Genomic DNA, 27,539 nt, shown 5'->3' with positions numbered 1-27,539 from the left:
GCAAGAAAGTCAGATGACTGAGATATGTCCTTTCATTTTAGTATCTCATGTTAATTATGGCTGGAAAATTGGGACATGCTGTGGTTCAGAACATCTAACTCCATTGGAATATTTTTTATTCTTTTCATGGACATATTTAATGGGTTTCTTTAATGCTTATTTTATTTTTCTAATTGCTTAAGATGCAAAGCACAGCTATACAACAAATAATGGGGGTCATTACTCTACTTATTTGAAAGATGACGCTCTAGATTTTTACCTTTGGACCAGGAGCACCACTGTCACCTTTGGCACCATCTTTTCCATCGAAACCCTGTGGGAAAGTAAAACCATATCTGTGAATTGTATTCCTCCTGTATTCTGGAAAACTTGATTCCTCTTGGCAAAATATTAAGCCCCCGAAAGGAGCATATATTCAACAGTGACTGCTATCAGCTGTTGGGACCCTTTTTAGCATTAGGGATGGAGCTCTACAACTGAGGAAACCAGAAAAAACTCGAATATTTGTTATGGAAGTTCAGAATACATTGTGCAGAAATTAACTTTCATTCTATGAGTCAGTCTTGGAAATGATGACTGAAAGGTCACAACTATGTAACACCATAATTCAAGGAGAGTAACAGACTCAGCTATAATCAATATACTCAATACTTACTCGTTGGCCTTTCATCCCAGGCATCCCAGGCATTCCAGGGTGTCCCTTATGACCCTAAACACATAAATACAGAAAGATTAATAAATCATGCCCTTATTGTATGAAGGGCACAAGCCAATGCTCACTATGTGTCATGTTCACTTGGCTAACTTGATATGGGAAAACAAAACCTATGATTAGAAGACCATTGTTACCAGGAGGTTTTCCATACCGGTAATCCAGGGATTCCACGGTCTCCATTCCTGCCTGGTCTTCCTGGTTCTCCCTGTTGAAAGAAAATAATTTTTTTGGTGTTTTTGTTATTGCTTGACTTACTGGCAAAGCACCAGTGGTGGTAGAACAAGGTGAATTGGAATAAGCAGGTGAAGCTTCCACCAAAGACAGTGGTGGTCTTGCAAATCCTCCCAGGGTGACAGTTCATTCTGACACTGCCTTCTGGAAAACAACTGCCAGAATTTATAAACTCTACTTTTAACAAGATTCTAGTTAATTTCTAAGTTACTTCAAGACAACCTTTAGCAAGACATGATCCCAGAAAACATATTTTTCTTAGTAAAACACTCAAAATGGACACAACACAAGCTGTAGATGTTTGCACCTTGCCTGATACTCCACCTACCTGTTCAGGATACCCAGCCATGACACAGACAATGGTGTCAATGGCTCTAAGTCCCTAGTAAGATTCAAAGGGAGAAAAAAACTACCACTATATCTGATTTTCTTTATAACTGCTAATTTATCTTGCACCAAATGAATAGGGTTTTTTTTTTCTTTAATCAATCAAATTACCCACTAAAATTGAAGCTTTTATGGAATGGACAATCAGACCTTATGTAAGCCAAATTTACTTTCTTAAAGTCAAATGGAGAAATAGAGATATGTTAAAAATTCTCACATGCAATAATATCAATGTGCTCTGTTATCTTGTGACTTAATGAACCTTTTTCTTCATATTTATTAATAACAGGATAAATAACAGTGAACTTACATCTTTTCCTGGTGGACCAACTGGGCCTATCATACCAACGGGGCCTGGAGGTCCCTGTAGAAAAGTAATTAATATTAACTACAAGAATAACAAATATTAATTATTTTTCTAACTAAAAATGCATTGGACGTGATAAAAACTTCTACATGCATCACAATAAACTGCAAAATTTCCATCCACTGCAGTGGTGACACAGATTCATGCTTTTAAGATCATATCTTTAACATGCATAGTGGTACTGGATGGGTACATACAGGAGGGCCAGGTTGTCCTGGTTCTCCAGGGGAGCCCTGGTATCCAGCAGAGCCCTGGAATGCAGAAAAAAACCTCAGTTAAGATGTGAACAACCACATGCACCATTTCATGCTGCTGTTACATTTTATAATCTCATAATTTTAAGGAAAACTAGTTGGATCAGTCAACAAATGACCAAGGTGAAATTACCAGAACCAGGTAGACTATGCCTCCATGAAATCAGAATTAAACTGCTCCTCTAAAAGGAGATAGATGTTGAAAAACTCAGACCCTTGTTGTGTTCACTGGATGGGTATCCCACTTTCCTTTACCTCCTGTTAAAATTTTGTATGGATAGACATTTGGGGAATGCCAACAGGATGTCAGGCAGTGGCATGTCTTCAAATAATGTCAGCTGACACCCCATGGATTTGCAGACATCTCAAGGGGTACACATGGATTTAAGCCAACACAGCATATTGACCTCAGCTCTTGTGTCTTGGTGATGGTACAGCCCAAGATGACATTTATGCATAAAACTCTTTAGCATAGTATCCAGGTTTATCCATTGAAAAGGTACTTAATATTTATGACAAAGAAAAGGAGGAGCTCATATAAAAGAATACAAGATGATTATGAGAAGATTAATGTTACTTACAGGGGGACCTGCATGACCAGGTGGGCCAGGGGGGCCACTGGGGCCAGGGGGTCCTGGAAAGCCACTCTATAGTGTAGATTAAAAAACAGTATTTACATTATTGTAATATAGCTATAAAGCTTAATATAGTTGCAATAGTCGTCAATAATTGTGAAATAAACTTTTACATAATTGGTTCAGAGAAGAATCCTTGATGACCTGCACTTGGTGCAGTAAAAAGGAAGCAGCAACATATTCACTCAGTGCTGAAGAAATACATTGTCTAGCTGTCCCTTCGGAAAAGGCTTGGCTGGGCTGCTCCTTGCAGGCTTGGCTAACATAGTCCAAGGTATTTTCAGAGCTGCAACTTTAACAGTACTAAGCCCTAAGAAAGAAATAAGGTCTGGACTAACCAAAACCTCAATATTTCTATTTCTTGTAGCACCAACTACAAAAGCATTTGATACTACAAAACAGAAAACATTTAAAAGTTAGCACAGTGGTCTACTGCAGCTATAGGGGCTTCTTTAAAAACGCTTTTGTTAAATTAAACTTTTCACTTGTTTCCTACAGCCAGAACAATCATGTATATTGATGACATGAGGATCGCTGTGTGCTGCAGTACTGGCAGAGTATTCCATAGTTAATATTGCATATAATGTGTTTCATGGGATGTTGCCATAATGTGTCAGAAAAGGTCATGAATTACAATTTTCATAATACAAGGTGATCAGTATTCTGTACTATACTGGCATATGTAGGACAGTACACTACTATGCTACAAAAATAAATAATATTAGTTCACAGTTGTCTTTTGTCTAAAAACGTGAGCCATTTTAATATTTGCTATTTTCTAGGAGAGTAGTACAGCAAGAGGCAGAGCTGTGAGGGTTTGGGAAATGGGGTTGTCTCTGATGTGTGAATACAATGAGCAGTCCCTGTAAATTGTTAGAACTCGTTTGGTATAAAGTAACTATAGATCCAACCAGAATTAAAGCCATCAACAGCAATCAATCAAATCAAATCAAATCAAATGAGATACAATTTTTTTCAAGTTCCACACTGAGGAGATAAACTGATAGTTAAGGGTGTGCTTGCTGCTAGAATCTCCAGACTTTGAACAGATGAGCACCCTCCAGTTAGAGAATGTGCACTGGTGGAAAGAGACAGACAATTTGTGGAGGTTACATGGACAAGTGAAGAGAAACTGTGATGGAAAGCACAAAATCAGTCTACAAATAGTGTAAAGCCATGGGGATGAATGCAGCAATGGAGAGATGTGTGATTGAGGATATACCAGGCATGGTAACCACACACAGCCAATGTTGGTGCTATATTTCATTGTTTTGCTAATATTACAAATTATTTCAGTCTGGATATTTATTCATTAGGAGTATTTAAATTGAACATTGCTAAATTTATAAAATAATAAAGAAATTAGTCTTTGTAATGCAAATGATAAACATTATTTAGCTCTAGTGATTTCAGCCACATCTGCCTGTAACTGCTGGAACTTTTAGATTGTTTATGCTATAATGCAATATAAAGGCCCTTATGACCTGAAAATATACAGACAACCCTGAAGATGTTCTAGGGCGCTCAATAAAGTAGTTTGGTGGGGTTTTTTAACCTGAGTCCGGCAGTCAGAGCACAAGAAATCACTAATCACTTCCAGGGAAAAAGCCAAAATAGAGAGGAGTTAACTAGAGTTGTTAACTGAAGGTGTCTCAGTTATCTGCCTGGTTCAGCACATCCCATATTAAGACACCATGTAGCAGAATGTAGATGGTATGACAGCTGTGGGTAAAAACTGTGAGGAGTGAATATGAATAAATGAACCAACAAGGACAAAAATGTATGGCTGAAGAAGACAAATGCATGGATGATCATATTAGCAAATGAAGGAGATAGAAACAGATTAAATTATAGGTGAGAAAATAATGACTGTATTTCAGGAAAAAGAGCTGTTGTGATTAGTAAACCTTATTTCACAAGATGATCCAATGGAACTCCTTCCTTCCTTCCTCCCTCATTTTCTTAGAACTGCCTCAATATGCTACAACATGTGATACCCAAACCATATTATGCAGAATTGGGCTGAAAATAATGATTATGCTTAACGAAGCACAGCCAATTTCCAGTAACAGCAATTCACCACTCCCTCTATGTAGCAGATTGCCTGAATTAACAACTGTTCATGTTAAATATCTCTAAATCCCAGTGCCTAAAAGGAGAATCATGAGATGCAACATTCAGATTTATATTACACATGAAGCATAGCTCAGGTATAACTCTTTGAGGCAGTCCATGATTTTTCTCACTTAAAAACCTGAAAATCTTGGATCAGGTCTAGCAGGCAGATACAGCATCCTTAGTAACAGTCTGAGTAGCTGTGGGTAAAAAAAGTGGTAAAAAGAAAAAGTGAAAATAATTTGAGTTTTGGAATGAATAAAGTTTATAAGAAGGATTTACTCACTTGTTATTAGGCAAGTTTGAATTGTGGAAAAGTTAGCAAGTATGGAATATCATACTCAGTAAATACAAACGATACTGAGTGGGTGAAGGAAGATTAAAAGCAGTGGAAGAGGTAAAAATTGTTGGAAGGAAGGGAAGAAATAAGTGGAGCAATATCAAGCAGATAAACGAGGAATGTACATGAGATGGAAAGGGGAAAATGTTTAGGTTGTGTAAGAAGGTGAATCACAGACAGATCAAGAAAAGGAAGGTAAGAAACTGAAGAAAAAAGTGAAAAATAAAAAATACAGATGATCTGTAGCTATTTTCTAGAGTACTATTGCTGAATAAACTGGTGCCTTACATCACATTCAACTTGAAGGCAATAATTAAATGAAAACTTAAATCAGGGTACATACACATCCAAAGTATAATCTACAAGCAGAAAATTTGTTCTTTAAAAAGAAGAAAGGACAGCAAAAAAAGCTTTATCATCTTACAATGGGTTGTGGGTACGCGATACCAGCTCCACCAGCCTTCACGTCATAGGAGTCATACTGTGGAGAAAAACTCTGTAAAAGAAATACAGAAAAAAAAGAGAGAAAAGAAAGAAAAAAAAAGAAAAAAATGTGATTGATACAAACCAAATAAGTGTTTTCTTGCAGTGTATGGAAAATGCATGGAAATAACTCATTTGTATCTGCTGAGTAATACTAGCTTGACATATATCTGACATATATTTACATAAGAGAAATCCACACAATGTCTTTCTTCTGAGGTCATGGTGACATTAGCTCCCTAGGCTGGGCACACCCATTTTTCCTTGACAGCTGGGCCTCAGTTGAACCACAAAATTACCTTTCTCTCTCTCCTTTTACTCTGGTTTGACTCCTTCTTAGCTTCTTTCCCCATTTTCTCTGCCTCTTTTCTGTTGGACTTAATTGTCACTCAAGGAAGCTGATGAAATATTTTCTGTTGCACTAAAGGATATGACTGCTTATTATTATTATTATTATAAAAAATTTCCTGATTTCTTTTACCTGTGCCTAATGAAAACTCATTTCACATGAGCAGTCAGTCAAATGATGTGGCATTAGAGCAGTGATGCATTATTGGATGCAGGTGGTTGAGCACATGCAGAGCTCTGCCTGCTCTCCCACTGTGATCCACTGTGGATCCAGCTCCTGCACTGGCCAGGGGCAAGATTCCTGTGCTCCCAATGCCAACCCTCCTGTCAGGATCCAACAGCACATCTTGTATTGGAATGGGAGTTCATCCTGATTTCCTCTCCTGTGTTTGCCTCTCCAAACCCCAAACCAGTGTCACTGGCACTGGTTAACTGATGCACAGCTCAGTCCTGCAGAAGCAATCCCTCTCAGAATTAAATAAAAACCAGACATCTTTTCTCAGTTTCTGGCTTACCTAGGAGTGGGAAGTGTATATGGAAGTTATAATCAGTGGCCTGTATTCCAAAGTAGCAATTGTTTTAACATATAATTTTTATCAGCCTTGTGCTAAAGAAGCCCCATCTTGTAAATCTGGGCTTGGTGGCCTGCATGGATGAAAATGTCACCTCATAACAAAGCACTGCCTGGGGCTCAGTGCTAATAAACTTTAGTTACAATCTGCTCTCTTGCTGAGTGTGCCCAGCTCTTCTGAAATGACTTCAACATTCAGTGAGCCAGAAATAAAGAGGCACCATGACAAATAGTACTCCCATGACACTTCCCTGCAAGCAGAGGAGCAGTGCTTCAGTCCAGTCTCATGGGAATGTTCTGTTATTAAACATGAACTGATGAAACATAGGAAAGTAGGAGACTTCCCTAACCATTAAGCTTATGGGGAAATCCTGCATCACACTCTTTCTGATCAGATTATTTCTGAGTTACCTAAGTCCTTCAGCAGATCTGGCCCCAAAAGTTTTTAAAAAATAAGGTAAGGCAGAGATTTAAGTGCACTGCAGAGAAATTTTACGGACAAACCCCCAAAACAACAGCAAAACCCCACCTACCACCCAGTTCTGTTTTCCAGAGGCACAAATGGGATGGATGCCCCCAAAAGCAAAGCACCTGTGAAGGTGCAAGGGACAGGTGCCTGCAGCAGTGTTCTGCATGGCTATGAGCACCAAGGTAGAACCTGAACATAGCAATGACTTACACCTCCACTTATACTGGGACACGACTGGCAGATTCCAGGGGGCCCAGGAGCTCCAGGGCTCCCTGGCTGTCCTGGTGGGCCAGGGGGACCATTTCTGCCAGGAACTCCAGGAGAACCCTGCAAAGACACAAACAAAGCAGACACAGATGATGTCACTTGTCTGCAACTGCAAGAACATTGAGGGACAAACCTTTCCATTCATAACAAAGCCTGTGTGACTGTGGTGGTAAACCTCTCCTAAACGAGGCCACAACCAAGGAGTCAGGGAAGACAGACAAAATTCACACACAGGAACACCTGGTTCCTGGAACCTTATTACAACTGATATATAATCAAACATATCAGAAACGTTTAGCAGTTCGGTTCCTGAATCTGAAATTATTACTGCTAGTGGAGTCTTAAAGATTTTTCTCCTCCTTGTGTAAGGAAATATAACAAAATGTAACAAATGTGATACAGTTTGGACTAAACTCTGTGTTCTTTCAGTTTAAAGTTTTGAGAGTGTTGTTGAAGCTAAAGTTCTAACCAAAAGAACACCAACTTCAAAATAACTGTATGGTACAGTCCTGTTGCAGGACAGTTCAGACATCAATGAAAGCAGGATATCTTGGCAGCTTGAACAGGATATATAGCACTAGAGGAATGGGGTCTTGATTTTGTTAATTTCCTTGGGGAAAGAAAAAAGCTGCACTTACAGGGTCTCCTTTGGGGCCTCGGGTGACTACTCCAGGAGTCTACAAAAAAAAAGGAAAAGTAATTAAAAAGGGAATAAAAATAAAACAAAAAATTGCACACAAGAACAAGAGCAAAAGACTTAAACATTTGAATATAATTTTATCACATGAATTCCATTAATGCTTATTCAGTGTATTTGAAAGCTGTAGGGTTTTTGGTCAGTCAATCTTCTATTGCTTGGATAATCCATAGAATTACACCTCCCCTGGAGTCAAAAACATGGCACTAATGAAGTCAGTACAGCTTTGCCATTGAGTGCAATGGGGACACAAGTCCACTGTGGAATGCTGTGACAGTTCTCTCCTTCTCACTCCAGCATGTGAGTGTGATGAGTTAATTTTAAATTCTCAGATCTACTGTTGCGATTTATTTATTTTTCAATTAATAATTCAGTTACATGTTACTACCAGGATTTTAAATTCCTGTGTTCAGCTGCTACCAGTAGCAAAGACTATTCAGCTGAAATGGTCTTGGGTCTTTCAAGATGGCATTTCCCTATACACCACCCAAGGTCATCAGAAGAGTTTCCAGTGGCCTGACCAAACTCCTACATCAAAGAGAGGCTGGGGGAATAGTTCACACGTTCCTCATTATCAGGAGCTCCAGAACTGATGAGTCTCTAAACACAAGAGAGGGAGGTGTACTTAAATCTCTGGCATGCTTGTCTATATCACTCATTTCCATCTCTCAACATGTCCAGTGAAGCAGATCAGGGGATCCTGGAAGCAGTGGGGTACTGCTAGTGAGGTGCAAATAAGACTAGGTGACATATCTGTGTGTGACATATTTGTATGTGACATTCCATGTGTAAACAGATGTTCTGTAGAGCTGCAGAAATGCATCTTCTCTCTCTGCCTCACTTCTCTTTCACTCTCTTATTTTCTAGATAAGGATCTTCAATGTGTCTGCAGCAACCTAGGTGTTTTAACAGAACTTTACAGATCTTTAACACTAGTGAAATGTTCAGATAAACTGAAAGCTCAGTATCCCTGGCTCACTCACTGAAACACTTAGGCAGAGGGCTTGGCATGTACTGACATTCTTGATTTTCCTGGGGCTAAGTTGCTGCAACTGGTTTATATAATGCTGGTGTCTACAAAAGGATGGTGATAAATTTGGTATGTGCAGTGTAATCACCTTTCCTTTACAAGGCATTAAGCCTGCAAAAGGAAATTCACTCTATGACGATGTAGAATTGATAAGAAATGCAGACTCAGACATGCTATGAAAGTTCTCTAATTTTCTTTGCCTGTGTTGGAGCTATTTTCATAGATTGAGTATGAAGTAAAAAATTAGGTGTTTGCATTATTCCCATGCTTTTCCATAAAGTGAAAAATGTAATGACTATTTGCTGCCCTCTGTCCCTTTCTACTATTTTGGTGCTTGTTGTCTACATAAAACTGATCTGGAAGACTTAATACTATCAGCTGCATTGTCCAATAGAAGTATTTGCCTAAATTCAGAAAGTGGCATTGAAAAGAATTTGAAAACATCTAAGCCAAAATGAATTGAGGCTGACATGCATCAGGAAGGCAGCAACACCAGAGAGACAACAGTGAGAACGAACTTACTCTTGGAGGTGGTGTTGTTGTTTGTGGACAAACTGGACAGCACTCTCCAAAAGGAATCTCTGGGTTGGGGCAGTCCAGCTCCTGATCGTCACAGATGATGTCATCGCAGAGAACGGACCCCGCGTCGCACACACAGATTTGGCATGGCTCTGGTTTCCAAACATCCCTGTCAGCATAAGCCTGCCCAAGATGGGTGCATCCTGTGGCTGGAAAGAGAGAAAAAATTGTGTTGGGTATTATTTCAAATGTGTTTTCCAAATTACAGACGAGTAACATGAAAACTGTTGGGTAGTTTGTTCGGTTTTCTGGTTCATGCATGTGTAGTAAAAGGCTAAATGCTGCTCTTCAGGCACTGGGAGGATCTGTGACATTAATTGCAGAGTCTGCTCTGAGTCTATAAACACACATCAGAGGAAGCCTCCTGGAGCTGAGCCAAAGCCCAATTAAATCTCTGATAATCTTCTGTCTTGAGTAATTTCAGTGTCAGACTGAGTTACTGTCTAATTAGCAATCAAATTCTGTGCTGCAGCTAAAGAGTGAAGGTGCCAGAGCTCTCCAGCAAGAGTGCCACTGGCCCCACGTGCCAACACCAGCACTTGCACATGGATGTGGAATAAGCCATCTGCCCAGCACCAACCCCTGTCTCCAGCATCTTGCATTAATAGCTGCCACCAAGGGCCTTCAAAGAGTTTTTTGAAAGCCAGCATATGTGACAGAGCTGAAGGAACGTTCACATTAATTGCCCAAATGGTTTGAAATTATTGTGTCAGCTGGCCTGCTCAAATGTTACAAGTGTCTTTTTTTGCAGGAAAAGCGTTGTTCATCTGTGATATTCATGGCTTTGTGAATTCCTTCCAGCAGCTGTTTTACTGATCGAATTTGTTATAGACTATGGAGATGAAAAGGCTGATAAAAACTGCCTTGACACATTAAACTTTGGGTTGGTATTTTCTTAGAAAAACATGATCCAGAAAGCCAAGTCATTTAAGAACTCAACATAAAATAACACTAAGAGCATCTAATTTTAGTTTTACAAGCTCATTTTAAGTTTTGTAGATGTTATTAGAAGTCTTAGATTGCAAACATAAGTATCAGTGAATGTCATGAATAATATAATAAGATTTTCTTTCATGGATAATTAAAAATAATTCAGTTTATAAAAACAACATTCTGGAGAAAGAGCTATTTTTGTGCCTACATCGTTCTTAAAACTTTAATACAAGGATAATTTACCTACTATATACCACCCTTCAAAAAGAAAAACAAAATTACAAAAGATATAATTCAAATCTCTGACATTAAAATTGCCACTGGCTCCAAGCAGAAATTTCTGAATATCATCAAATTGTAATGGCCACAATTATCTAATATGAGACTGAGCCCAAAGTTATTGAAGCTCCTTCCTATGGGTTATGCAGTTCCACTTTTTTCACCCTGCACCTTTAATCTCTGTTTTTAATCTTTCCACAGCTACATTAGTACCCTGGTCTCTTTTTTCCTTTTTCTTTCTCTCTATGTTTGTGGGTGTGTGTTCCCATTCCACACCAGTGTTCTTTGGCAAAGGGCATGCTTAGATGTGTTTCTTTTCTTCTCATGCTTCTTCTACATTTCACCTCTCCTATAACATGTAATTTCCCTTTTCATCTTGCATGAGTCCTTTTATTTCATACTGAGCAGTTCCCCTTCTTTATTGCCATGTGCTCAACTGAGTTTAGTTTGCCCCTGCTCCCTTCCCACTTTCTCACTCAGCTGCTTTTCCTTGGTCATATTGACCTGACATTTGCTCTATTTCACCCATGAAATTCATTACCTCCTACAGGCTCTGGAAGAACAATGGGGAACACAATAATGGCTAGAAGAACAGTCCATGATTTCTTTTCCCAGTTTCAATCCTACTACAGGCTTTCCATGTCCATGCACACCATCTTATGTTATTTTTGCACTTTTAAAAGAAGCAAACAGGAAAATATTGACTTGTCAAGTCTGGAACTCCTTATGGTTGAGTTGATTTTGACCACTATCTTGATTAGAGCAACAAAGCTTCAAAAACTCCTTCCAGACATTTTCAAGCCAATATTTTTTTCTTTGCCTGATACCAAGCTGGTATCCAGTGTTTTACCTTCCTTTGACAACACAAAAAAATCTTAAAATGGAAAACCTTCCAATGGCATATTAAAACTCACTCCCCTCAGACATTCTCTATCACTTTAGAAACTCACATTTTTCTTTTCCACTCCTTTTGGGCCTCTCTAGAAACTCCATATTCTGCACAAGAGAGATGTGCATTTCCAGGACAGCCTCTTCCCCACACCCACATGTCACAGGGTTATGGAGTCAGAGGATGCTGCTTCGAAGGACACTGCCTAACAATGTGTACCTTTGAAGAGTCATCCTCCCCAGACATCTGTCCTTAATCTGCCAAGCTGGAGCTAGTTTCTAAACACTTTGCTTGGCTTCCCAATTCTCACCCCACAGAACCATATCCATGGATCCCAGGTAAATAAGCTCATTCCCTGCTTAGTTAGGTGCTGACTGTTTCTGCAGGAAACATTTTCCTCCTTTTCACAAACCAAGATCTCGCTGTGGGAACTTAGGGGTAAAAACAGGCTGCCCAGTCTTGACAAGGCTAATGACAAAGGTTTCCTGACAAACAAGAAGGCTGAAACATAGAAGTGAAGGATTATGAATGAAATCTTTATAGCTTCTGCAGTGACTCAAAAGAAAAATCACATCACAGAGTGGCTGGCTGCACACGTGAAGCCCTCGAAAGCTGTGTGCTGTGGGAGGCAGAACCTCAGCAGAGCTGCTGGGGAGGTTAGAGCTTGTAATCCATCCTGAATGAGGATGGATTAACCAGATCCATAGGTTAAAATGCTCTTTTCACTTGTAAACATAATAAGGAAGGGGAGAAATAAATTTTTTCTCGGGCAAGTCATAATTGTTACATAAAAATACCATTGTATGGACCTAAAAGAACTTAATATTGTTACTATTTGCACTTGTAATATACAGTTACATGAATTGCATATGCAAAGAGATGCATACACTTTTCTGTACCCAAAAGATGTGTTTGATTAATTATAATATTCTGATTTTCAGCTCCCAGTATCACTTCCTTAGCCTCTGAAAATCACATTTTTAAACTATGTGTTTCACACAACAAGGGCCTTATTTACTTTTAGAAGTACTTTTCACAGAACAATTTACTTACTCTAAATTCATATCAAAGGATTTGAACCTTCATATGCCATTTTCTTCATCATTTTAAAATTCTTTTTCATTGATTTGTTGCTTTGGTATTTTCAGAGATGTGATCTTGCTGCCTTACAGCAAAGAGGACAGCTCCAATAGGAGCAGAAAAAGGCCATCTTTCCCGTTTTTGCACTGCTAGTAAGAAAAGATTCTCTTTTCAAGACAGAAGCAGAGTCTTTTCTCAGTGCCCAATTTTTCACACTGTGAATACTCACATGCCATATATTATTCAACAATATCAATAAAAACTGTGGAAATTTAAAATGTGTCACAACTGACTGATAATTTTACATTAATAAGGAAATAAGGGAGCTTTCTCTGCATTTTTACAAGCTTGTTATTCAGTTAATGTACAGTAGATGGCCTCATTTAACAGGAAGATGACAAAAATTTGAAGCCATATGGATATAATGACATTCATACTTGCTTCTAACTTTCTGGGCATTGTTAAACGAATTAAGAAATAAGCTAGGAGAGCTGCAATGAAAACTGCTGTGGCCTTTGGCAGAATGAAAGTATTAAATAGATTTCCAAAGGAAACTTACATCTGGGAAGACTTAGGGTGTTAAAGACACCCCCTCAGTGCTCAGATGTAGATCTGTGTGTCAGCATGTTATGACATAATGCATTTTGCATTGCTCATAAAGATTAGCCATTAGCTCCAAAATCCTTTGGAAAGCTGGTTTGTGCTAAAGCACTGGTGAGTAACATATAGGAATAATGAGGTTATAAAAAGGCTGACTTGTCTGCTTCTATGCTTGTGGTATAACAGCCACATACTTGTCTTAGCCAGCTTTTCTTATTGATTCCTAAACATATCATTAGCCTGAGATTTAAGAAATGTTAGGACTCAACAGTATTTGTCTATGGCAATGCACAATCTTATTCTTCCTCCAGAGCCCTAAATACACAGCACGTCCCTTCTGTGGCACTTACTGCAGGGCGTTGTTGGGAGCCCTGTCATCTCTAGTGCACTGTTAAAAAAGTTTAATATTTGCAAGCCTGATTTAATTTGAAATTATGCAGTTTACCAAGCACTCATGTTGTTATAGGTGTTGCTGTGTGAAGCACTTCCCCGGGCCAGCCTAAATAGTGAATAAAATAAAAAAAAAAGGCAAGACAATAATGTTGGTTTTAAATTATTTCCCATTCTAGGAAGACTGGCAGCTGTCCATAAGCAGACCAATAGTGAAAGCTGAAAGCAAAATCACAATTTAGTTCCAAAGAACCTATAAGAGGGGTACATAGAAGAGCCCAAATGTGTGCAAGGGAAAACAGAGATGGCCATTTTCAAATGGCCTGAAAGATGAAAGATGTCATATGGGACATAATCCCAATCTCAGTGAAGTGAAGGGGAATTTATTATCACATGAGAATCTGACCTGCTCTGTAGTTGGTTTTGGCTTTGCATTTGTGCAAGCACCATGATCATGACTTAACCACAATTTTATGGCAAAAGGAAAACATTTCCTAATGGTATCCTCAAAAACCACAGACTTTTCCACTTTGGACAAAGCCAATGTCCAGCTATTGCATTAGTAGCAGACCCAATTTACAGAGATGTGACTAAAGGGTTAGAAATTAAAAAACATCTTGAACTTGTCTGGTTCTGCCTCAGAGAGGGCAATAGTCCACACAGGGCTGACTCACGATCCTCCAGCAGCTGCCTAATGATGGCCTGGGAAGCAAAACTGAGGAGCTTTGGTCTGTGAGAATTTGATCATAAACACAATGAGTCAAACAAACAACTTCTGCTGTATTTAAAGTGGATCTGGTAAAGGCTAAAGCACCAAGATGAAGAAGGTCTTGCCTCTAACTTGGACAGAATCCAAAGCCTGTTGAAGTTAAGAAGGGCATTTGTGTTAGTTTTTTAACTGTACAAAACCTGTGCTTCCTCACCCTGACCTACTTTTGGTCATTTGCTTTACAGGAGGAGTACTTCAAAAATTGTTTTACATTTCTTCTGTAGTAAATACATCTGTTAATTGCATGCCCCAGCACTGTCTGATACATTGTTTAAACAAAGGACGAAGTAGAAGGGAGATATGCTATTTTCAATAGAAATGCTATCATTCTCCCCTGCTGGGGTAGGTGGAGGAATCCACCCCAACATGTGAAGCAATGCTGCTTTCCATTTCCTGAGCAGAAAAGAATGCCAATAGCATCTACCTCGAGGCGAATGGTTTGGGCTCCCTGTCTGGTATTAGGATGATGTTTATAAGAAACTCAAACAGGCTCGTTCCATCCCATCATTAGTAATGGAAACAAGCGGGCTCCCTCTCATAATGAATGAATTGGCTGGGATGGCCTGGTTTGTTGGCACGTCCGGTCAATGATCACTACTTGAAAGGGCTCAAACCCTGTCTGGGTCACAGGAGTCAGGAAAGGAGATGGAAAAAAAAAAAAGGGAAAGAAATGGTCTAACAAGTTGGGTTTTTTTCCACTGCAAGGCCTTTGTACGTTCTCTCAGCTGGAATTGTCTTAAACAGCGAATTAATTGAATCCATTTCACACAGTGCATGAGGACAGAAGGGCCAATTTAGGTATCCATACCTATTAGGATATCTTCAGCTGTAATAGTACTGATGCAATATTTTGTAAGGCTTGTCCACATGTGATTGGAAGTAATGAAACCTCCATTTATTAAACGTTTAAATGCAGACTGTGAAAAACCAGAGTGGTTCAGCCTTAAAAATCCTTTTATGCTCTGTGAGCTGCAGAAGGAAAAACTACTATAAGGTGGCATGGAAAAGAAGCATGAATGAATAGTTCACAGATTTCCCAAGTTTCATACCAAAAAGAACAGCTATATCCTGTTCTTTCAGAATGAAACCAAAGCTTTCTTACTTCTAGGGATGCTTGTCTGCCAAGGAAGCTGGCTTTTGAACAGTCCTGCCACTGCACCAGTCCCAGCTTCCCCCTTTTCTCAGATGCACAGTAAGAGAAAGCAGCTTAAAAGAATGCTGGTTAAGCATAATCCTGTACTTGTCTGTCAGAGGTGTTGCAGGATGGAGTCCCGTGCTGTTTCACAGGAAATGCACAGAAGAGTCTGGATCCCCAGGTAAAGGATCCTTGTGTCACATAGCCAAACTATCTTTGCTTCAAGACCCACTCAGTCTGTATGGCAGATCACAAAAGAAATAAGGGAAAAGCAGGCCTGCACTGGTACAAACAAGTGCTTGCATTTTAAACAACTCGTTCCTTGTTCCTTTCATTTGTCTTTATATGCTGCAAATGCCACAACCTTTCTGCAGACTTAAAAGGTTTTAGAAATATCAGGATTAGAATATATCCTAAGCATATTTGTTACCAAGTAAAACACAAAATGCCTCCATTTCCCCTGCAGATTATTGGCTTTTTTTCCTAATCTTTCAAAGTGTGATTTAAAAAGCCTAATTATATCTTGATTGAAAAACTGCTTTATCTTCCGAGGGCTGCTGTTCTTCTCAAAAGGTAATGTGGTCTAAAGCAGCTGATTCTGTCACTCTGTTCCATCTCAACATTTATGTTTCACAGATTGCTCTGTTTGAGCACACATGCTGACATTCTGGAATGATGTTCTTCATGCAACCTCCAAAGGTCACCCTGCCACAGCAGCGCTGCAAAGAAATAGTGACCAGAGATATCCCATCAGAGATGTTACGCAACAGCCTCGCTGCTTCAGCTGGTGTCTGGCGTGGGAAACTGTGGCAAAAGGACTTGCTTGTTTCAAAACTTGTAATGAGCAAACAAAGTGCAAGGCGGTTTCTTTGCTGTTTTGGTTGAGGAGGATTGTTTTTTGCAGAACTGTCATTTCCAGCTGAGTCATACAAGGGGCAGGACAGAGCAGACTGCTCTGTATCTATCACCTTGCTTCTTTCTTGGGGCTGCCCAGAGAAATGTTGTCTGTTCCTGAACTCATAAAAGTAATTTTGAGGAAAAACTTCTGCTGGATTAAAGAGACAGCTATACCCCTTTTGTTCTTAGCTATTCCTTGGCAATATCGTGGGCCAAATTGCTTTTTGCATGGGAGGAAAATATTCCTGAATAACCCTCTGTATTGAGATGTTACTCCAGGACTTCCTCTCCAGTGTCCCCTCTCAACAGGCTGACTCTGTGACTCAATTATATTTATGCTTGAGTCTTTTTAGCAGAGATCAACCTCTTTTTGCCATAAGCTGCAGAATTCAGATAATTCCTCCCTGATTAAGGGTAATCACTGCCTGACCACAACCTCCCTTGATTCTACTGGGCTTTGAATCAGACCTAAAAAATATTATCTTCTAGTCATTTTAGTGGTCACTGAAGCTCTTCAGTGCCTGACAGATCAAATCTTTTGCTAAGGTTAACATTAGCATTAGAGCAGGAGACAAAGTAAGAAGACATTTCATCATAATTCAGAGCACTCAATGCCTTTTGAGGGACAATTGCATCATACTTCAGCTACTCTTCAATCATTGGTAAAATGCCTATGAGATTTTTCCATCACCTCTGTTCTCACATTACAATATTTTTTGTGCCATATGGTGTCATGCTAAAAATAAGCAACAGGGTGCAAATAACTTAATTTGTGGCTATTTAGTGGCATAGTTTTTAGTGCTACTCAGTAGTAATATGATTTAAATGTGATTCTTATCTTTAGAGTGAACGATACCAAATTCTTGCATAAAGACTTGTGTGCTAAACTAAGCAAAAATTGACATAAATTCAAGCTCTAATATGATTTCTGACGATTTAATGGATTTATTAGTTTCTTTAATCATGCATCCTGCTCATTCCTTGGGCAGTCAATGAAGACTTCTATTCAGAATCCAAGTGTCAAGGTAATGTTAGTTTTGAACACTTGACCACTTCCAATTGTGTTCCATAAAAAGCTGGCCTAACATATTTCTAAAGAAAAGCAATAGTTCAAGCTCAACATTACTAGGATTAATTAAGGGGAAAAATTTACTAAAATACAGCACAAGATTTTTGCCAAACTTTAAAAAAAAAATCACCCCCAAAGGGTAGCTCAAAGACATACTTCTGCATTCCTGATTTTAGCTAGGACCAGGAAGAGTTTGTAACATTGGAGGGTTCTTTGAGACATTTCTTGCAGTGGGTCTGTCCTGGGAAGAATAAAGAAAAAACTGGAAAAGTCATTGTGCATAGTCTTCCCAGACTGACAGATCCAAAACATCATGAAAGAGAGGTTCAGCTTTTGATCTGATAAGAGAAAGGGAACAAATGAAAATTGATTGTTAAATCTTGATCCACACAGAATCTCCTTTAAAACACTGAACTATAACTACTTAATTAATGATGATTTAAGCTTCTGGCACGATAAAACCTAAACCCTGTGTGGGGAAAAATGTGTGACTTTTGTTTTGCAATGTCTAAATTTGTAATTGAAACAATTTTTGGCAGGTAATTAAAATTTCAAGTGGGACATGATCCTCTCTTTCCCCTCAGCTCTGTGAGAGGGCTAACAGATTTATGCAATGCTGTTTCTGTGGTTTGCCTTGGAAGAGATCAGCTTGATTCAATTCTTCTCTCCTGAGGCTGAAGCAGATGGGAAATATTACAATGGCAGTATAATACATGTGGTAATATCATTTATATTTTCAGATACCTTGGACAAAGTCACCCCAATATAACTCCACAGCCATAATGAACTTGCATCAGAGATGAGTAAAGCAGCAGGGGGGCAAATTCTACGCTGGCCTAAGTCCCTGCACGATTTTATTGGTTTCCTTGTAATTTCAGAAGTTGGAAGTAAATGTAGGATTTGGTTCTTGCGTTTCATATTCCAGTGAAGGATTAAAGTGCTCTGGCATACTGTCTAAAGAAAAGAATCATATCTTTGGCTGCCAATAAATTAAGGGTATTTGTAATTCAGAAGGTTGTGGTGGGGTTCTGAATGCATAGAGCATCATTAACCTAGTTTCATCTGCAAAACAGTTTGTATTCATTCATTCCTTATTCAAGTTTGTACTAATTCACCCCGCATCCATTTTGGACAGTTTGTTGGATATGGATGGCAGTATTTGAAATTCTTCTTAATCTGCCTCATAGAGGATATTAAATGGCTATTTGTACACTGGATACAACGCTCTTATTGTCAACCTCCTAGGGCTGCTAAAGTAAGTATTGTGAAGGTTTTCTCAGGGTACCAAAGACAACTTAATTTCGGAGACACTTTTAAATATCAAGTTCTACGCCTGGCCATTTTTCAAGCACAAAGACCTATGGATCTTCCTAACTAGTTCCCTTGTGAGGTGAAAATTCACACTTTTGGTGCAGCAAAGAGCCTGCGAGCAGAGAGCTGGCTTTTTGTTAATATCAGAGGTCAGCAGCCTTGCTACTGAAGTGGCTGCCTGAGGCCTGGCACACATTGAGCTCTCCCTGCTCTGTGCAGCAACAACCCCAGCTGGCACAGGGTGAGAATAAACAGCACCACATAGCCCAGGAGGGCTGGAACATCTGCAGCAGACACAACCTGATCCAGCACAGTTTATCTGCTGCAGCCCTTAAAAGGTATGGGTGGAAGAGCCAGAGAACACCTGATAAATGAAAAGGCTCTGTACAATTCGCTTTTTTGATTCTCCACTGAAAGACATTTGCAGCAATCTTTCTCTCTTCAGCTGCTCTGAAATAATCAGTTGGACTTGAAAACCTCTCTTCTTTTTTCCTCCATATTAATGCTATTCTGTTCATACAAAAAAGAGGGAGCTACAAAGAGGACCACCCTGCCAACAGCTAAGCCACCAACAGCCTGAGAATATTTTGCAAATAATCTTCAAAATATCTGAGAAGATTTCAATTACTCTTTTCAAAGATTTGCAATTCCCACTACACAGCCCATTGTTTGCTTTCACTAGGACATTCTTCTCTTAAACAGCTGGCATGGAATGACTACTGCTCTGTAGGGAAACAAGCAAACACCCTACAGTAGATTTGAAGACAAAACCAGAGAAGATGTAGGGTTTTTTTTTTTTTTTTTAGAGGCTCTCATGAACATAAAAGTGTTTTCCAAGAAAATACTAATCCTATTTTTGCTGCTTATAGCTGAGGGAAAGCATGGGGGATGTAGTTTATTCTCCTTTGATGCTCAGCATGGCTATTACAGTGAACATCAAAGGAACAATGAGCGATGCTTCCCATATTTCCCATTAACTCTGTTCGGATGAGCAATTGTTTCTGTCTTCTCTGTTTGAAAAAAAAAAAAAAAGATGCAACTTTGTTCTTGCTCATTTTCCTAAAAGAAAATGGAAAGAAGGAAAAGAGAAGAAGCAGCATAAAGGGAAAGAAGAGAGAAAAAAAGCCTTCTAATGCACTGCCTGGTCACTGGGCGTGAGCTGCAGGGAGCTTCAGTGGGAACTGATTATGTCCAGGAGTTTTCCAAGAACTGCCAGAGCTGAATTGCTGTGGGAAGTATTTTCCAGACACAGATCATCCTTTCATATCTACTGCTGCAAAACGTGCCTGGGATGTTCCTGTGACTGTGCTGCCCTTTGCAGCACTGGGGTTGGGAATGAAGGGGTGCCTGAAGCTGCCCTAGCAGCCCAAGAAAGGTTTGCCCTCAGGAGGAAAGGTTTCACCTGATGGGAGAGCAGAGGTGCCTGTGCCACCCTCCAGGGTGAGATGCACATCCACTTGGAATCCAGCAGCAGAAAGGGATGTGTCTCCAGAGGCTGTGGATAGCTTTGCCTTTTGCTGAAGGCCAAACTCTGCTCAAGTCTTAGGTCTACAAGTCACATCCCTCATTTCTTGGCAATCATTTGGGTGCCCCTTTAGCTGTAGGAGAAGGCCTAGGCTTTCAAAGCAAAAATCCACATTTGGCCTTGAAAAAATATATATTTTCATTACCCTCACATTCTTTCTGTTCAAAGTCCTGTGCATGCTTTCTCCTTCCTGGCAGACATCTCTTCATGGAGTACTTGTGTGAATCACAGCAAGACAAAAATGTGCAGACATTGTTAAGGGAGGTACCATTTTCATGCTCTTTCTGATAGTTCATGTTTAAATGAAGGGTTTGACATAAATGGGGGAAAATGGAAGCAGTCTCTGAGCTAATCTGAAAGGAATCTCCTCTGCTAAAGTAAACAAAGCCAGAAGTCCCAGAGCTGAAGTTTATCCAAACTAAAGCCAACAAACGGTTGTTGTTGGAGGGGGTTATATCATGTTTTCCATTGTCATGTTGACATGAAACAGGCAGAGGCTTCCACTTTGCAAACTCAGAGACAAGATTGGCTCTGAAGTGAAAATAAATAAAGAAGAGCAGTAGTTGGAAGTAGGTTAAGTTTTCCTCAAATCAAAGTTCAAAGAACCCTTCCTATGAAAGAGAAGATGAGAAAAAGTAATGATTGCTTGAAAATATAAATTAAAAATATAATGTAGTATACTTCTGTGTGAAAGAGGAGCTACTCTACAGCCAATAGTGGATCTCATTCCTCCTTGTGCCCGTCCAGCATTTAAGATAGGGTTAGCAGAACTCCCCCTCTCTCCTTTGTACTTACAGAAGAGACTTTCTGATTCCTGTAATTAATAATTTTTTACTGCCTGTGGAGGTTCTCTCTTGATTAACCATAGTCAAAAGCAATGCAAGGGTTAATATTTGAATTTTTTTTTTTTTTAATACAGTCTCAAAGCCATGTGAAAAATATTAATAGCATGATCACCACATATAAATATGTAAATCTCATTTCCCTGAAACAATGTCTGACTGTGTTGAATGGAGAAAAATCAGGAAATTCTGTGGGAATTCCTTACAGATTTTTCCAGTGACAAAACGTCTCTTGTCAGGGAAGTCACAGAGAGGATAGAAAGGAAAGCTTCATGAACTCTGTGCATCAAAAGATTAAAGGGAAGAAGGAAGGTCCCTGGAGAAGTAGCTGTCCTGCAGCAGCCACCAAGGCAGTGGGAAGCTGCCACAGGGACACCACTGCAGTGACAACCACAGCCCCACAGAGCCAGCCCTCCGGGAGGAATCCACAGCATGCCCTGGGCTGCACACAGGCAGCACACCGAGGGCTGCAGCCTTCTCTGCACCCAGCCACGCTGCCCTCAACAGCCTGACCTGGGGCTGCAGAACTAAAATAACACTTTTTTTACCCCTCCTGGAGCAGGAGTCACCTCTGTGTCCGGTTCTCCTTCTGTACAAGGTGTATTACCATGGAGATGTAGAAGGAGGGATAGGCTGATAAAGTAGTACAGCAGGTAAATGATGACATTAAAATTTTTGTTCCATTTAGAGTTGAAGGTTATTTATCATCTCCCAAAAACCAAAATCAGAATGTCTCAAAATTATAGACAATTGGTGGTAGATGCTGAACTCTAAACCATGTTAGCCATGTAATCTATGATTCACCAGGCTACAACATGCAGAATTAGCCAATGTTCAGCAGAACAGATTTTTTTATACCTTTCTCAACTCTATTTTATTTTTTGGGTGCTGCCAATAATAAATTGAACTGTGCTCCATCATATCAAACTGCAATGATGTAGGACTCTAATCCAGTTACTTTGAGACCATAAAACCCCCTATTTGTTAACAACGTATCTTTGCCATTGCCAACAATTTCCCTTTTCTTAACTGAGATCTTTTGCCCAGTTTCATAAACAAGCATGACTAAAGAATAGCATAATCTAGAGTATTAATGGTATGACCATTGCACTAATATCTAGTGCTGTGAGCTTTGACAAGTTATTGCTCCAAACCAACAAATTAAATCTTGCAACTCTTACAGCAGCTGTGGCTTGTGCTCAGACTAGGACCCTACCACAGAAACATCAAGGGCCATGCATTGCTCCAGGTGCCTGCCAGCCTGGGAAAGTGCACTTTGTTATTGTTTGCCCTTCCTGGTAGGCTGAACCTTTCAACTCTGAAGAGGTTGCTTTTAACCCCAAATGCTAAAAGCTGTTCTGCATCGTTTCCATTACTGACCCTCAGCATATTATCCCAATTATCAGGGCATTTCTGCCATTTTCTGCAGATTTCTGATTAAAACAAGGTGTGAACAACACTAGCACATAACTGGGGCAACAGCTAATGGAACAGTGCCAGTCTGGTTTCTCAGCCAGCCTGTGGAACAAAAGTGATGGTAATTTCATTTTTTTTTTTTTAGCAGCATTAATTGCAACTCTCCCCCAGCTGTTGTGTAAGGCTGGCATCAGCAGAGTTTGCATGTGACACCTGGCTGCTCATTTCAGACCTCAACACTTTGGCAGAAGCTGGGAGAGGAAATAGGATCTGCTTGTAATCTGCAGCACTAAGAGGAGAGCAAACGTAATGACTCTGACTGAGGCATCAACAGTGAGGTTTGTGCCAGCAACAACACCCTTCTACCTCTGCCTCTTCCCCCTGTAATAAAGCAGTGGATGTTTCCAACTCCACCTCCTCTCTCAGAAAAATCAGTCTGTGTAGATTTGGTGATTTGGTCTCAAGTCAAAAACAAATCTGGAAAATAATGAAAGGGTTATATAATAGTCTCATTTTCCTAAGGCTAATGCGTTCCAGGGGTGTGTGATATAAAATGTGTTTATGAAATTTGTCATATTTCCAAGAACATATATATAATGTTTAGAGGGGGTGGATTCCCCAGGCTTTCATTTAGCGTGATTTTTCCAGACCAGAAAGGAATGTTTCAATTTTCCTAAGCATAACCTTGTCTGCCGTGTGCTTGGTAAAAAATAGCTAGGAAAAATGGAAGGAGAGGAGTAGACCCCAGATATTTCATTACTTCGTATAGTCCAGGTTACTTATGATGGTTAATTATCTCCTGGCACACAGATGTGCATCATCTGGTTTTCCTGTCAAAACTCTGGAGGGAAACCTTTCAGAGTTACCAAAACCTTTGAGGAGAGATAGTTCTGTTGTTAGCATTACCCTTAAACTGGAAATTTATCAACAAAGAGCACATGTGTGCAGTGTTCCATACAGCTAACTGCTAAACATAACAGTCTGGCAGTCTCACAAATAAACTACATCTGCACAGTACCCATCCACTTCACATGCTATCTAATCCTTCCCAGTTAATAATAATAAAAAAAAGAAAGTAAGTAAAATGGCCAAATCAGCTGTTTACAAGTTTTCCTAAAATATCATTCTTTTCTCAGGGATCCGAAGTGGATGCTCAGCAGGAAAAGTCATTTGCATGCTGCCTCTTGAAGCCTACATGTAATGGTTATATATCATTTTAAAACTGCAATTTGCAACTGAAAGTAATATGAAAGGTCAATAAGTCTTGTAAGAGAGATTTTAGCATTCAGCCATTACCTCAGAAATGAGTTTCCTGACCAAACATCCAAGATAATGCTTGCATTACAAGGAAAACACTAAATTACCTTAGAGCAAAAAATTACTTGGAATAGTACTGAAGGGTTTCTGGCATTGCTGTCACACTGCTTGCAGAACAGGACAGTTTTCCTAATGATCTCAGCGAAGTTCCTCAAGGACTGGGGTGTACCTACAAGAAGTGTCCTGCTCTGGCTGACTGAGGTGTCTTTTAAGCATCACAGATGCAGCCGAGACAGGCCCAAATCCATCTGACCTCCCTTTTGGCACTGATGTAGGGGGGCTGTGGATGAGCTTCCCTTGTAGGCAGTGGAAGCTGCCAAATACCTCCAGTGTGCCTAGCTAAGATTTATTCTGTCTTCTGGAAGTAGCTGTCATGATTGCCTCTACAAACTCAAGAAAAAATGGGATGAATGCAAGCTGCAAGGCTTAGCAAATGCTTTCACAAGTTGTGCTTGCTGGGTGAAGAATGAATTTCTTTCCTAAAGAAGCTTTCTAATATCCTACACTTTTGAATAGTTTAATATGCAGGACGTAAAGGTGCCTTCAAAGGGTGGGACTGAATATACATTGCTGGACTCTGAATCATCTGTGGTGTCAGAGGTGCTGGCTTTGTGTCCTGTCAGCCATCAGGGGGAATCTTATCTTGAACATGGGCAGAGTTTGAAAGCCCTGACACATCAGAAAACCTGGATTGTGTCAAGGTGATTTCACCTCCAGGCTAAAAGCGTCCCGGTGGGTTACAAGAACATGCAGCTTTTGGTCATGGAATTCACAGAATATTCCTTGTTGCACAGTGTCCAGATCCCAAGCTCTAGAAGTGGTTTAGCCTGAGGCTGTACTCAAATCTCCATTCCAAGCTATTATAGAAAGACAAAGAAACACATAGCCCAGGGGTACATCTGACTACCCTAAAGTCAGTGTATACTGAGCAGTTTCCTTAATATCTTGCCAAGTCTTGTCTCCTGGCAGGCTTTCCCAAGGAAAATTTTATATTGACTTACATTTGATACTAACCATATAAACATTTTTCTTGACAAGAGAGAGCATTTCAGCATGTCTGGAAATTCTCTTTTCAGTTGTGGAAAATCTGGTTTCTCAGTCCATTCCCTGCCCTGAACATGAATTAGTGATATGAATAAACTCCTTCCATTATTATTTTCTGTGAGAAAAGACTATTCAAATGTGCGGAAAGAAACATTCTAAAGTGAGGAGAGAATTCAAATTTTTAAGGGATTACTAGTGATTTATCAGTCTCTCTGTGTAACCTCATCCCCGTAAATAGTATGGAAGTTAGCCCAGTAAGGAAATGTTACAACACCATGAAACAGGAATGTGGCAGAGAAATGAGAATACTCATTCACACTTCATTTCTGTATTGTTCTTCTACCCAAAATTTACCATTTATTGAGTCAAATATATGTTGCTCCTCAGAAATGTCCAGGGATACGACTAGAGTGAGAAGGAGACCTGACACTCAGGAGGGGTTTGTTTATGGAGAGAAATAAAATTGATATTCCTTCTCTTTATATTGGATTGTCTCTTAGTGCTTATCCCTCTGATGATAAACACAGGTGTATATAAAAGAACACTTACAGCATGTTAAATATAAAAAATATATATATTGTCTGCTGCTGTAAGCAGAGAAAACTCATGGTACACATTTGCTCAAATTTTATAATCACTGCATTTTATAATCTTTATAATCTAACTGAAGATTATTGGAGTTTGTATACGGCAAAGCAGAAACAGAAAAGGGTCAGTTCACAGTAAATTCTATCCACTCTCTACAGAAAACATGCATTTGTTGTTTTTTTTTTTGTTTTTATAGGCTTAGCCTGGTGAGGAAGGCTGGTGCTGCAGAGGTTGTTGCCTGATTTGCTCATGCACAGATCCTCCTGAGCTCCAAGTGCTCCAGTGCCAGCAGACTGCTCCTGGTGGACTCACCCCTCGGCAGAGGTCCCTGTCCAGGTATGGTGACACAGATGGGTCTGCCATGAACTGGCTCAAGTCATCCTTTCCATGAGGTGTGTCATACAGAGTACTGTCAGGTGTGATTTTAAAGACATTTGGCTTTCCTTTACAGCCTACAGTTTCTTTGGCTGCTGCTTATTGAGTTAATTGTAAGGTTATTCCTTGCCTCTCTGTAGGAATAAATAAATTGCTGATCTTTCATATTTACTGGAGAGAAAAGTGTTTTATCTAAAGGAAGGTCTGGTTTACAATATCTGGCAAGCAGGAACTGAGCACATCCAAAAAAGGTCAGCTGTACTTGTGGAATGTCATCTGTTTAACTTAAATACTCATACCACACTTATCTACACTCTAGGTTGAATTCTTGTATACAAAGTACCTCTCTCCCCTCTGAATTCCATGTTCGCTTGGTTTTTGGCATTCTTGCTCTCTGTAAACATGCACACACACACACTCACATGGACTTCCACATACCATCAGCTGCTAATCAGTCTCATGAGGGGCTGAAACAGCCTGCAGATGCCTGATTCAAACTATTGCAGCTGAGGGAATTAATTTACCCTCCTGTTCTATGCCAAAGTAAAAATTCTGTAAGCTGACATATTTTCATATATCACTCTTAAAAACTCCTTCAACAAAACCGTTCAGAATTTTAAGGCTTTTTTTTTTTTTTTCCTGCAGGCAAATTGTTGAAAGAAACCCCCACGCTGCCAGTGTAAGACAAACAAGTACAAGGGAGAACTCCAAATAAAATAGCTGGAAGCAAAGACTTATTCCTTGTGCAAAGAGCTTCCAGGCAGCACGGAGCTAACAGTTACAAAATTATTCCAAGAGTTAAAAGAAATAGCTTAGAATCTCTCTGGTGTCTGTAGCAGAAGAACAAGCAAGAACAAGAACAAATGCAGCCAGGGCAGACAGCACTGTACAGTCCTTCTAACTTTAAAGAAAGCAAAGCAAAGAGAAACCTTTGGGATGATACTGCAAATCCCACAGCTTTCAGCTTCACCATTAAATATCTGACTGCTGAATTAGTGAAGGAAAAGTGTTCTGGTGAGATTCGTGCATACACATTTCTTACAAGCTACTAAAATTATTGGTAAAAATAAAAATAAAATAAAAACATGAAATCATAAGAATCTTGAATTACTCACCGACTTGTTGTGCCAAAATAACTGAGGGTTGAAACACGGCAAGAATGAGCAAAGTTACTTTTTGCACAGAGCTCATCATGTCTAAATATTAGACATGAGACTCTCTGTGCAAAAATAAAAATGGGGGGGGAAGAAAAAAATCTATTCAAAATAGCAACATCGGTTGTTCCCTGCCCTTCCAGCACCGGGCCATGTACAGAACTCAGCCACAAGCATTCCCCAGCTTTGGCCTTAAATAGGAAAAAAATTGGCTTACTTTTCTTTTCCACCCCCTTTACTGAAACATGAGAAGAAGACCCATCCCCTAACAGTAAATGAATGATTAATATTTCTCTTGGCTTTACAGAAGACTAAAGTCAACTAAACAAGATACACAGCACATTTGGAACTTTTGTGTGCGTACGGAACGCATGCTGACACTGTATATGAACAGTGAGCGTGCACTCTATGTGACATATATGCATGTGGAAAAAAAGC

General features: G+C 39.6%; 1 protein-coding gene across 1 annotated transcript in view; it reads right to left on the bottom strand.

Moving 5' to 3' along the window:
* The window catches only part of COL3A1 (collagen type III alpha 1 chain), a 47,678-nt gene extending 20,390 nt beyond the window's left edge, over positions 1-27,288 (bottom strand). Inside the window, exons 1-11 of the mRNA XM_014880906.2 lie at positions 27,063-27,288; positions 9,432-9,637; positions 7,821-7,859; positions 7,126-7,242; positions 5,469-5,540; positions 2,536-2,601; positions 1,898-1,951; positions 1,644-1,697; positions 867-920; positions 656-709; positions 260-313 (exon numbers count right to left, since the gene is read on the bottom strand). Coding sequence (XP_014736392.2) covers positions 260-313; positions 656-709; positions 867-920; positions 1,644-1,697; positions 1,898-1,951; positions 2,536-2,601; positions 5,469-5,540; positions 7,126-7,242; positions 7,821-7,859; positions 9,432-9,637; positions 27,063-27,141 — 849 coding nt within the window. The 5' untranslated portion in view covers positions 27,142-27,288. The remainder of the gene's footprint in view (positions 1-259; positions 314-655; positions 710-866; positions 921-1,643; positions 1,698-1,897; positions 1,952-2,535; positions 2,602-5,468; positions 5,541-7,125; positions 7,243-7,820; positions 7,860-9,431; positions 9,638-27,062) is intronic.
* Between the last annotated feature and the right edge of the window lie 251 nt (positions 27,289-27,539).

Source organism: Sturnus vulgaris, chromosome 7 (assembly GCF_052056855.1).
Source record: "Sturnus vulgaris isolate bStuVul1 chromosome 7, bStuVul1.hap1, whole genome shotgun sequence".
NCBI classification, from domain to species: domain Eukaryota; kingdom Metazoa; phylum Chordata; class Aves; order Passeriformes; family Sturnidae; genus Sturnus; species Sturnus vulgaris.
Note: the sequence above shows the minus strand (reverse complement) of the source record. Positions and strands in the feature narration are given on the sequence as shown.